Below are 13875 nucleotides of genomic sequence, written 5' to 3'. Positions count from 1 at the left end.
ACCATTTAAACAATATGCAACATGGAAATTATCAATCCTGGATAAAAAAATGGATAGGATCTTGTTTGTAGGAAATTAATGTAGTGACGAAACATTTTCTCCAAAAGCCACGGTTTTCGAGTTCTCCGAATGGAATACGCTATCTTTCCCACCATATCAATGTTAATTTAGCAATTTTATTTGCAGCAGTATCCTTTTTCTCCAATTAAAAGTCATTTATTTATTGGTTTTGTCTCTCTTTTTTTGTTTCAGTATCTGTTTGTGCTGGTGCTGTTACTGCTTGCAGAATGCTCTGTGGGAGTGTTGGTAACTGTGTGCCCTCGATACCTGGGGGTTGGACTGTCTGCTGAGGATCTTATGGATAACCTACAACGCTATTATGCCACTCCAGGAGCAGACCAGTTTACAGCAGCCGTTGATCTGGCACAGGCGCAGGTATACGTAACTCCAGTTGTTGTGCTCCTGTGTTTTATTGAGTCACTGTAACTATGCAAGGGTCATCCAACCCTGTCTCTTTACAATTAACATTCTGGCTTTTGGTGTGGAAGAATGAAATTCTTATGTTGCATACAAAAAAATATAATATAGAAAACAAAATGAAGTTAGTCAAGAAAACTTATAAAAATAGAGTCAAAATTGTTGGCCAGAAGATAATATGTGTAATTCTGTCAATATACGAGGGTAAGTCAATTATTATCCACAAAGTAGCCTCCTCAAAAGCAAAATGTATGCATCTCTCTCAATGACAGTTACCAAGCTGAAAACAAGGTTTTGATGTGAAATTGCTGCAAAGTGTCTGAAACTATTTAAAAGTACCATGCAGTATCTCAGCTTTAACTTCTTTGAATGCATACATCTGAATAGCCGTCATCTTATGGACTTTTTTTCCCAAAACTAATGCTTCTGTTGCTCCACTTAATGGCTTGGAATTTAATGTAAATTCATTTTATTTGCTTTTTATATATGAAGATGGTATCTGTTCTTTCGGACATGTCTGAAAGAACAGATGGGCACGGGCACTATGAGCACAGTGTGGGACAATAAGTTATGAATGTGGTTCTCACAGGAAGTATGCCAGAGATAAGTCCCTGCAGTCGCACTATCCTCTGTGTCCTCGATGGCTCAGATGAATAGTGTGTCTGCCATGTAAGCAGGAGATCCCGGGTTTTAGTCCCAGTCGGGGCACACATTTTCAACTGTCCCCGTTGACTTATATCAATGCCTGTATGCAGCTAAGGGTATTAATTTCGTTGTGCCACCCTGTATAAAGATTACCACAGAACTTACACAGTTTGCATAATATGTGGTACTCACTGGTGGTACACTGATGCTTTTCTGATTGGATCCTACTGTGGAGACCTTTACAATATTTGAACACTGGGTATTAAATCTATTCAGCAGAACTGAGGAGGGTGCTTCATGGTATACAGTCACTGTAAAGAAACTTCTAAAGAAACAGAGATTACTGCATAATTATGAGTAAAACAAAGTGTAGGGCTGCAGAAAGAGACATTGAGCATCAAGAGAGCAATGTCTGATGCCTCCATTGACCAACATAGCAAATATTGCCAAATGATATTTCACAAATTCCAAAGAAATTCTGGTCATATGTGAAGGCTGTTGGTGGCAACAAAGTTAGTGTCCAGTCCCTAGCGAATGAGATAGGAAATGAAATTGAGGGTAGCAAAGCAAAAGCTGAAATGATTAACTCCATCTTCAAATGTTCCTTTACAAAGGAAAACAGAGGAGAATTGCCCCAATTTAATCCTTGTAACACTGAAAAGATGAATGAAATATGTGTTAGTGTTAGTGGTGTTGAGAAACAGCTAAAATCATTAAAACTGAACAAACCTCCAGGGCACAATGGAATGTCTGTCAGATTGAATTTGTGACTGAGTTAACCCCTCTTCTAACTATTGTCTATAATAGATCCCTTGAACAAAAAACCATACCCAGTTGTTGGAAAAAACCATGCGTTGCACCCGCCTACAAGAATGGTAATAGAAGTGATCCACAAAACTACCATCCAATATCCTTTATATCAATTTGTTGCAGACTCTTAGAACATGTTTTGAACTCAAACATAATGAGGAATCTTGAACAGAATAACCTCTTGCAAATCAACCAACATCAGATTCCGAAAACATCAGTCATGTGGAACCCAACTTGCGCTTTTCTCACATGACATACTGAATGCTTTGGATCAATTCAGTCAAGTAGATGCAGTATTCCTTGATTTCTGAAAAGCATTTGATTCGTTACCAGACCTACACTTATTGTTAAAAGTATGATCATATGGGGTATCAATTGAAATCTGTGACTGGATTGAGGACTTTTCGGTACAGAGAATGCAGCTTGTTATCTCGGGTGGAGAGTCATTGTCAGATGTAGAATTAACTTCAGGTGTGCCCCAGGGAAATATGTTGGGACACTTGCTGTGTATGTTTTATATCAGTAAATAAATAAATAAATAAATTGTTTATTTGTCCATTATAACTTAACAGTTGTGGACTTTTAGAACTAAAAGTGAATCATACACAATAACATTAAAAATCCTTGATGGAGTATGAACATTTATCAGTTTACAGTTGCTTTAATTTTGCCTTAAGTATGTTTTCTTTTAACAATTTTATATTATTTGGCAATCTGTTATAAAAATTTCTTCCAGCAGAAAATGGACTATGATCTGTTGCTCTTTTATTGCTAAATTTTATGTGGTAATCCTCTCTTTTTCTTGCATTACAGTTATGGATTTCACTATTGATTACAGTATGCTCCATATTTTCTTTTACAGACAATATAGTTCTGAGAACATAGTGCCTTAATTCTAATATTTGTTTTTCTTATTTCCTTGTTTACACACGAGTTGTTGATCAGATCGTACCGATGAGGGACAGTAGCAACAATCGTGTTTTTCTGCTTATTTTCTTCAAGGAAATTCTTCAGAGCTTCAATGCAGACACCAGTTTCATTGCTTCCCTGGCAAATTAAAACTGTGTGCTGAGAAGTTTCATATCAGTGCACACTCCGCTGCAGAGTGAAAATCTCATTCTGGAAACATCCCCCAGGCTGTGGCTAAGCCATGTCTCCGCAATATCCTTTCTTTCAGGAGTGCTAGTTCTGCAAGGTTTGCAGGAGAGCTTCTGTAAAGTTTGGAAGGTAGAAGACGAGGTACTGGCAGAAGTAAAGCTGTGAGGACGGGGTGTGAGTCGTGCTTGGGTAGCTCAGTTGGTAGAGCATTTGCCCGCGAAGGGCAAAGGTCACGAGTTCGAGTTTCGGCCCGGCACACAGTTTTAATCTGCCAGGAAGTTTCGATTGTTTGAGTTGTATAGGATTCCAGCTAGATTTCTTCTATGGTTATCTGCGAGTAAAATCACATTGCACTTTGGTGTGTGTTTCATTGAAGAATGACAGAGTTCATTGAAGGAGTCAATAACTGCATTGCCATGATTATATTTGCACTGTGAACTGCACCCATTTTCCTTACTAACAGCCTTTTTTTTGTTAGTTTTTGGAAGTTCACTACACTTCATTAGGATAGTTTTCAGGCGTTCACTACACTTTTTATTGAGAATCTGGTGTTGTATCTTACTTTCATACTTTTCAGTCTGTTTCTTCCAACATCACATGTACGATGTTCGTTATTGGGTTCTGCATATTTACTGCAATCACTATGACCACTTAATGAGAGTACACTATAGATGTTTTTATCAACAAACTTTTGTTCATTTGCTATGATTGATACCTTTTTTGCTTTCACAGCACTTACTTGTTTCCAGTCTTGCAATTTAGGCCTACTTGTTTGAAAATCAGGAACTTGTGCTGTCTGTAGCTTTCACAGCACAGAATTTTCAGTACCGTAGTTAGGCAGTAAATTCATTTAGCTTCACAATTTCCCCGTTACAATCACTACAAAATCGCGTATTCACCACCTCACTCTAAATTTTGTTCACTTTATCGACACATACAACTTCAAATGGTGCCATCTTGGCCAAAGACAATATGACCTCACAGACAATATTGATTAATAAATTCTTTTGTAGAGTCTTGCCTTTGTTCTCATTCTGTTATAATCTGTTTCTACGTAACTTGACTGATAAGTTGATAATGCTATCTTTAATGTTTTATGCATACAGGCCTGAAGATGACGCAATGAAGCGTTGAAACTGGTAGTGACAAAATAAAATAAAATCATAAGGACGGCTGTAGGTGTTCTTATTTTTTGTCACAAATATTAACAGTAATCTCAGACATTTTGCAGATGATGCAGTTATCTATAATGAAGTACTGTCTGAAAGAAGCAGGATAAATATTCAGTCAGATCTTGATAAGATTTCAAAATGGTGCAAAGATTGGCAACTTTCTTTAAATGTTCAGAAATATCGGCCAACTCCTACAAATACTTGGGTGTAACACTGTGTAGTGATATGAAATGGAATGATCACATAGGCTCAATTGTGTGTAAAGCAGGTGGCAGATTTCGGTTTATTGGTGGAATACTAGGAAAGTGCAATCAGTCTACAAAGGAGGTTGCTTAAAAATCACTTATGCGACTCATCCTAGAAAAATCACTTGTGCGACTCATCCTAGAGTGTTGCTCAAGTGTGTGAGACCTGTACCAAATAGGACTAACAGAGAATATTGAATGTATGCAGAGAACAGCAGCACAAATGGTCACAGATTTGTTTGATCCATGGCATCGTGTCACAGAGATACTGAAGAAACTGAACTGGCAGAATCTTGCAGATAGATGTAAACTATCCTGAGAAAGTATATTAACCAAGTTTCAAGAACTGACTTTAATTAATGAGTCTAGGAATATATTATTACTCCCTATGTGTTGCTCACACAGGGATTGTGAGGCCAGGCAAGTTTCTCTTACTTTAACCTAGTCCCCAAAATCAGTCTTGTTTCAGTCCACATAAGTTGTGCTGCTCCATACAAAATTCTTTAATATGACATAGGACATTTTTATTGTTTGGAGACAGTCATAATTACTGCATGCACAGAGGCATTCAAACAGTCATTCTTCCCACACTCAAAACGTGAATGGTATGGAAGAAACCCTAATAACTGGTACAATGGGCTGTACCATCTGTCGTGCAGCTCATGGTAGTTTGCATTGTACAGCTGTAGATGTAAACTGTGCTTGTCCTTCTTCCGGGCTTAGCCCACATCTAAAGACTATTTCAGTTACATTTCAAACAGTGACAGTAATGTGTTGTACCATTTCAGTCTTGTAATTTCATCTCTGTGACTTGTAATTCTGTACTTGCTGTGTATTTGCAGTTCTTTCTTGTTTTCAATAAATGTCTGTCTATAACAGAACAACTATTGTGCATTTGTGCCTCATGAGATGAGGGTAATTTTGATGAAAAGCCAATGGTATAGTTACAAAGTGCTTCATGTGGAGTATTGACCCTATACACATGAATGTTTATTGCCTTTTTTATGATAACAAACATCAAACTCTTTTGTGGATGAATAAGAAAGTCTTCAGAGAAGAGTGTTAAAGTACAATCAGTCTCCCTAATAATTGAATACATTTGAATAAGTTTATGACTTACAAATGCAGCTGAAAAGAATTTAAGGCCAGGCAAGTTTCTCTTACTTTAACTTAGTCCCCAAAATCAGTCTTGTTTCAGTCCACGTAAGTTGTGCTGCTCCATACAAAATTCTTTAATATGACATACAACATTTCTATTGTTTGGAGACAATCATAATTACTTTGTTTATTAGAATAATTTTTTCCCAAACAAAAACAAATTTAGGCTTTCAGATTACCAGTTTTAATCATCTCAAGCAGTTGTCCATAGTAATGTGACAGGATGGCATATTACTTTTCTTGTTCAACCATCAAACACAGTCCCAGACTGTAAGCCACCCCCTCCTTGGCACTACATATGATGGCAGATAACATTCTCCAGGCATTCACCAAATCCAAACCTTTGCATTGGATTAGCACAGGTGATTCATTACTCACTGCCAGTGATCCACTGTCCTGTGACATCACTCTTTACATCAAATCAAGCATCACTTAGCACTGACTAGAGAATGTGTGGCTTATGAGGAGCCCCTTGACCATTGTTCCCCATTCACTATGGACAGCCTACGGCAAGAAAAAAGGAATAAAAGTGAGATAGTGTTAATACTTTCATCCTTCTTTACCTCCTCTGCATTACTGCAGATGACGTATCACTGAGCACATTTGTACTGTGCATGTAGTACACGTGAGGTGCCTAGTTGTTTCCACTGCCCTGTGTGGAATACATAAGTTCTTGTACACTTCACTAACCTCCTGTCTTCATGATGATGATGTCCCCAGCACAGAAAATGGCACGCAGGTCGTGGATTCTTTTTCTTGAGGCTGAAATTAACTTTGCGAGGAACTGCTGTAATGAATAAACTATAACTCATTTGGGATGCCACTCGTGTTTTTATTGATATAGACGTGAGAAACTGTTCTTGATCACAACGTATTGAACATATCTTTCCACAGTCATTATATCTGGCTAAAATAACATGAAATACATCCTGCCACAGACAATATGTCTGTCTACTGGAACCGTCAGAACTGGAGAATAAAATTACATGAATCAAATACTACAATTACAGACAACATGTTTGTACCTAGCGATGGTCGGAACTGTAGTAAATAAAATTGCATGAAACAAATACTGCTATAACAGACAACATGTCTGTCTACTGGAACGGTCAGAACTGGAGAGCCGGACTGCCTGAGACACTTGGCGCGCCAAGCCAGCAAGGCCTAACTCGAACGCCACCAAAGTGCATCGGCAGTAATATCATCAGTCCTTTGTTTTAGTAATACTTTGATTTTAATAATTTTGAAATGACTGATTGATAGCTGGCTGTTGAGAGATGTTTATTTAAAAAAATGAGGTAATTTGGATGACAGGTTTAATTAATAATAGCAACTAAAGTTTAATGTTTTGCCGCCTTACCGCCGAACACAGCAGCCAGTCACAGAGCAGCAGCATCATGCAGGCGGTCTTTCTCACGGGAATGGTACCGAATCTAACATCTGTCACCAGTACCTCATCCCACATTGCGTCATCTCTATGCTTCTTGCATCTCCACTGCCCTGGGAATAGCTTCCTGGAGCCTAATATGATGGCTGAATAAGGCATAAATATTACAAGCCTCATGCATTTTTGTTTTACATTCACCCTCTACTATGCTGAGTGGTTCCTGGCTGTCAGTAAATGAAGTCTCTCTGGTTTAGCTGTGGTTGTTTCTTCATGTTTCCATTTCACTGTCACATCAACAACAGTCAACTTGGGCAGCCTTAGAAGGGTTATATGCCAGTGAGGGATTTTTTTTCCTCTGGTGATATCCAATGATTAATCTATTTTTAAAGTCACTGAGCTACCCTGACTGACTCATTCTGTTGTTACTGCTTCTTTACTGACAACACAATACTGGTGGCTTTACCTCTCATGACATCTGCTGATCAATTCTGATTTACATAGGGGTGTCCATATGCTTTTGATCAGATAGTGTACTACTGCTGACAGACACGCAAAAGTAAAAGTTACAACTTCCTAGCTTTCAGAACTAATAGTTCCTTCCTCAGGGAGGAGAGAGGGACAGGTTGGTAGAGGCTGTAGAGGAAGGGCAAGTAACTCAGACCCCATGATGAAATACACACATCAAAAAAAGTTTTGCATGGACCCGGTTCCCAGAACTCCTGAAGATAGACATTGACTGTGGATATCGTATCACAGACACAGTCCCTTTGACTGTTCAGAGATGTCACTAAACCCACCCAAAGATGTAAACAACCATGCATGAGCAGTGCCTATTAGACATATGGGGTCCAATAGCCCATCAGTTCCAGTCATTCCACCAGGGAGGAGGTACACGGCTCTTGTTGTTTGTAGTTCAACAATGCCTAGACTTTCAGTACTGTGGTTCGGTCACGTCCGCATTGTTACTTTGTGTCAGGAATGCCTCTCAACAAGGGAGGTGTCCAGGTGTCTCGAAGTGAACCAAAGCGATGTTGTTCGGACATGGAGGAGATACAGAGAGACAGGAACTGTCAGTGACATGCCTTGCTCAAGCCGCCCAAGGGCTACTACTGCAGTGGATGACTGCTACCTGTGGATTATGACTCAGAGGAACCCTGACAGCAATGCCACCATGTTGAATAATGCTTTTTGTGCAGCCACAGGATGTCGTGTTACAACTCAAACTGCACAAATGCTGCATGATGAGCAACTTCACTCACTGCCTCCATGGCGAGATCCATCTCTGCAACCATGACACCATGCAGTGCAGTTCAGATGGGCCCAACAACATGCTGAATGGACTGCTCAGGATTGGCATCACGTTCTCTTCACTGATGAGTGTCGCATATGCTTTCGACCAGACAGTCGTTGGATACATGTTTGGAAGCAACCCGGTCAGGCTGAACGCCTTAGACACACTGTCCGTTGAGTGCAGCAAGGTGGAGGTTCCCTGCTGTTTTGGTGTGGCATTATGTGGGGCCAACGTGTGCCGCTGGTGGTCATGGAAGGCACCTTAACAGCTGTACGATATGTGAATGCCATCCTCCAACTGATAATGCAACCATGTCGGCAACCAATTGGCGAGGTAGTCTTCATGGACGACAATTTTCGACCCATTGTGCACCTCTTGTGAATGACTTCTTTCAGGACAATGACATTGCCCGACTAGAGTGGCCAGTATGTTCTCCAGACAAGAATCCTATTGAATATGCCTGGGATGGATTGAAAAGGGCTGTTTACATATAACATGACGCACCAACCACTCTGAGGGATCTACGCCGAATCGCTGTTGAGGAGTGAGACAATCTGGACCAATAGTGCCTTGATGAACTTGTGGATAGTATGCCACGACGAATACACACGTGTACGGTGATCTGGACTACCACCACTGAAGGTCTCACTGTATGGTGGTACAACATGCAATGTGTGGTTTTCATGAGTGATAAAAAGGGTGCAAATGATGTTTATGTTGATCTCTATTCCAATTTTCTGTACAGGTTCTAGAACTCTCAGAACTGGGGTTATGCAAAACTTTTTTTGATATGTGTAGATCCACCTGTGTCAAGTACAAGTGAAGACAAAGATGACTTAATTTGGCCCCTCTCTTTGGATATGTATTTCTATAGATTTCATGATAATACTGTTCCAGTGGTCAGTGGTTTGGCATAACAAATTTGTATTCTCAATTTTGTATTCTCAGAGTCAAAAGTGTGTGATTCTTCCTGCACTCCATATGTGAATGGAATGGGAAAAAGCCCTGATAGTTGATTCAGTGGGACTGAGGCTCTGCTTTGCACTTTACAGTGGTTTGCAGAGTACAGATGTAAATACAGATGTAAAACTGTCAAATAGCTACCACTGATGCTCAGACATTATGGGCCATGATGTGATTCTTCAATTTGTCCAGGCATATTTTATGGCGAAATGAATCTCAGGTGAACAGCCTGGTATGAGTGTGCATAGGACATAATATTTCAGCAATCGACCACGTTTCCATCATCAGGAGCATGGACGCTGTACCTGGACCGCGCACAGGGCATGGACCTCACCGTCTCATAGGAAGCGCCTGAGGGAGGAGCGGGAGGGGGATTGTCCTATAGATACATGGTGCCGGCCCACCGCTGGTCAGTACATCAGTGCACCTGATGATGGCAACATGGTCGATTGCCGAAATATTGTGTCCTATGCACACTCATACCAGGCTGTTCACCCGAGATTTATTTCATCATTATGGGCCATGGTTCTATCTTGTCGAAAATAAGGAATATGAAGTCTGGGAAAGTTCTTAAGTTTTTCTGCTACAGAATGCTCAGAGTATCATTGCATTCCCTTTATCGCCCTCAAAGAAGTAAGACCCTAAGACTCCATCATACATCACACTGACATGGCACACTGTAAACTGTAACATTTACACTGGGTAATGTTCATTCTTGCAGTGAGCAACAGTTTTCAGATTATCGGTCTTAGATTCTGTTTGTTTACATAGCTATTGATACGGGAATGGGCCTAATCCTGCATGAAAATACTGACAACAAAATGACATATCATGATGGATTGCAGACCTAAATGAATGTTGGAATTCTTGTTAAGTAACAATCAGAGTGTCAACATTCTTGTAAAATGTCTTCATGTGAACAGCATGTTTGAACCAAATCACTCCTCCATGATCAGTAAATGGCAAGGAGTTCCACTTACAGATGCCACACTCATTTTTCTACGAACTTCTCAGGGCTGCCACTACTCCTCTGAAAAATTCCAGTTTCCCTGTGCCGTCCTGTATTATGACCACAAATAGATGGGCAGCTTGTAAGACTAATCATGAAAATGATTAACTTCACACAGTAATACAGGCATTTGTAGAATAAGTAATTTTTGACCTTGCTATGTCCCTAGAAGATTGTGCTACAGGATTGGGTTGAGTGAAATGAAAATTATGCTAACAATAATGTCTACAGATCAACAAATTACAGATTTCTAAGTGCACAGCATGCAGAACTGAATGTTTTTATTAACTTATTCATATGCTGGTGATGCAAACTTGGTTTATTATCCATCTGATGCCCACTAACTTCTCTCATGGAATGTCATCAGTGTTAGCCCATTGATCTCTACTTACAATAACTGTTAGACATTTTTATTTGTGAATGTAGACTTTCCAATCATACATTATTGACAAAAAGCTCTCTGTTTTCAAGCCAAATGTTAGCATTAAGATACCACAAAGTTTTGATGAGTGCCATACTCATTGTCTTCTGGTGTAGCATCAAGATTTGTTGTTGTCTCAATATTTATATCAGTGATGCACCCCCTGCACCCACCTGGCTGTGTGTAGCTGGATCCTATGTGGCTAATGTGTATGGAGGGTAGGGAGGGGGGGGGTGGGGGGGGAGGGAGGGTTGGGTAAGTGCAAGGTGGGGAAGGTAGACAAGTTGGAGGCTGTGATCAATATCTCTGCATGGGCATTCTGGTTGTATCTTGTGTGCTGGACAGTGCTGAGCAAACACTTATTGTATTGGTGCTAACTTGAGATTCCATGCCAAACTTAGTTGATAACCCTAATCCCTTTAGATCCGATTTTTGTGAATCCATATTTCTATGGATTTCTTAACAGCACTGCACAAATAGCCAGTTGTTGGCATAGCAACTTTGTTCTCAGAGTCAAACGTTTGATGTTTGTTTATGCTATGCTCTACCACTGCTAATTTTTCTGTGTGTCTCAGCTGGAAACACTTGATGTGTTCCTCACAGTGTTTTGAGATACAGTGCTATGTGTGTCCAGTTTGCCACATTCACATGGGATGCTATATACCCCTGGGAGATCAGTTTTGGCGATTCTTTAGCAGAACCAAGAAATTTTTTCATCTCAGGCAGTGCTCAGAATATGGTTTCGATGTTGCGTTTTCCAAGGAACCTTACAATTTTGGCTGAGAGCATAAAGGAGGAAAGACCATCTCTGGTTCCAAACCAGTGCATCTTCCTGGTTTACTACAACTTTTTGAGACGCTTCTTTAATTTGAATTTCACTGGACCCATTTTTGTGGAATATTTTCCTCTGACGTTGTAGCTCAGCTGGGAGGCTTTCTTTGTTGCAGAGGATGTGTGTACTAACCAGGGTGGTTAGCACTGTCTGCCTTTGTTCTGGGTGATGGCAGTTCAGTGCATGCAGGTACAAGTCCTTCCTGCAGACAAAACTAATTCAATGGTGACAGTATGAGTTCTTCAGAATACTGAATTATGTTAATGTTGCCAGAAAATACAGACACCATACTAATTATGGGAAGTTTATTCCCACAAAAGAAACCTCGAGGTATGATTAATGAATAACTGCTTTTAATACACATACAATAGTAAGTGTTCAGTACTCAGTTACATACACATACAATGAAAATAGTTCAGCACTTGGTGCTTACTCACCATTGTCTTGACATTAACACAATCTTTAATTACTTCTGTAGTATCCCTACATGATACCCTTGACAATATTGAAGTAAGCTTTCACCATTGCAAATAACATAGTCCTTGCTCTGATGAATATACTGCCCAGATGCCTCATTCAGTCTTGATTCTGTCTATTTAAAGTTTCTCTTTTTGGCAGCATCTTGCAATTTCACAGTTTCTCGTCAGTTACTAAAAATGGTGAATTGAATAATAATACTAAAGACAGAATGTTACTGAGTTAGCCACAATGAGTTTTTGTGACTATGTATTTCATGTACTAAATGATTTGTGAGCTTGTGTATTGCAAATACACAAGGCCATAACTTTTGATATTGTAATTTTGTGTGCAATAAATTTTCTCCAGCTTCTAGTACAGCTGCTATTTATAATCTGTTCAACAAAAGTTTAAATTTCGAATATTTCCCTCAAAATCAGAAACATGGAATGTCCAACAACATCACTGTGTTCAGGAAATTTTGTGTTACTACATTATCAAAACAGAATTTGAAAATATGATGGAGGTATCTTGAAACTGGATCTAAATTTGCACATATAAAAATGTATGTATGTACGTGTGCTCCACATCTCCTCCTGAGCTACTGGACCATTTTCAACCAAACTTGATATACATGTCACTTCCTCTCTGGAAAGAATCACTTTTGTAGTAAGAACAACCTACCTTGTCAAAGTGGTGGGGGTGGGAGTGAGAAAGAAGTATACCCATGATGTGCAAATATCCAGAATTTATTCATCCAATATTTGAGAATGAGAGCACTTAGTATCTTGCAATAAACTATAAACAGAATTTCACACGTCTAAAAATCTTTTGTCCCTTACAACCCACAGAATGATGAAAGGAAGAAAGTTTATCACTTACTACATTTTCATTGTCCATGCAATAAAATGGCCACATGGAGCATGGTATTTTAATTATTACTTCTTTACTACTAACTGTATTCATGACACATTTTCAGAAAATACTCATATATACCACTGAATGTACCAGCAAAGAAGTATGAAAAAGTGCCGCACCATGCATGGCAATTTAATATATTACTTCTTCACTAGGGAGGAGGAGATTAAGGAACACCTGGATGCTTGGGAAGAAACTATGAGAAGTAGGGGATGAAACTTAATGTAAACAAATGAGAGAGCCTGATACTAATTAGAAAGAAAAATAGATCAACTAGCAGAATAAGGATTGGAGATGAACATCTGAAGAAGATGGGAAATATCAAGTATTAGGGGAGTGTGACAGAGGAAATTGGAACAAATGAGAAAGAGATCAGTGAACATGGCAGCCAGACAGAAGAATTCCTGTGAAGCATTAGGAGCCTGATTTGTAACAGTGATGTCCCACAAACAGCAACTTACTACAGCCCATTATTGACCTATGCATCTGAAACTTGGGTATTGAAGAAAAAATGTGTAAGCAGATTACAGGTATGTGAAACAAAGTTCCTCAGAAGTATTATATATAGAAGCAACAAGTAGAGATAGGATGCAGAATGAGAAGGTAAGGGAAATAGTGAAATAGGAACTCTTGCAGAACAGGATTGAAACATCAAGGCTAAGATGATACAGGCACTTAAAGAGAATGGAAAACAAGAGGATTCACTAAATGGAGATGCAAAGGAAACAAGCAAGAGGAAGACCAAGAGATAGTTGGGGAAAGGTGTAGAGGAGTGTGCTAGAAAAAGATAAAAAAGAAAGCCTGGGACTAGACTAGAGTGACGCAGAAAGCTGGTGGGAGAACAGGACTAGATGGAGAGGCTTGTGTTCCAAGCAGACTCAGTGTGGGGCTGGAAACTGTTCAAGATAATGATGATGACTTCTTCACTACTAACTCTATTCACAACACATTTTGGATGCACCTGCAAAATTATATCATTGTAAGACACATAGT

The 13875-nt window shown here is 39.5% G+C and overlaps 1 protein-coding gene across 1 annotated transcript in view; it reads left to right on the top strand.

Annotated features, from left to right (window-relative positions):
• LOC124622386 (CD82 antigen-like) overlaps nt 1-13875 on the top strand; it is a 114243-nt gene that overhangs the window by 59791 nt on the left and 40577 nt on the right. The window contains exon 3 of the mRNA XM_047148075.1: nt 253-435. Within this exon, the coding sequence (XP_047004031.1) occupies nt 253-435 (183 nt within the window). The remainder of the gene's footprint in view (nt 1-252; nt 436-13875) is intronic.

Source organism: Schistocerca americana, chromosome 7, assembly GCF_021461395.2.
Source record: "Schistocerca americana isolate TAMUIC-IGC-003095 chromosome 7, iqSchAmer2.1, whole genome shotgun sequence".
Lineage (NCBI taxonomy): Eukaryota > Metazoa > Arthropoda > Insecta > Orthoptera > Acrididae > Schistocerca > Schistocerca americana.
This window is presented reverse-complemented; position numbering and strand designations above follow the sequence as displayed.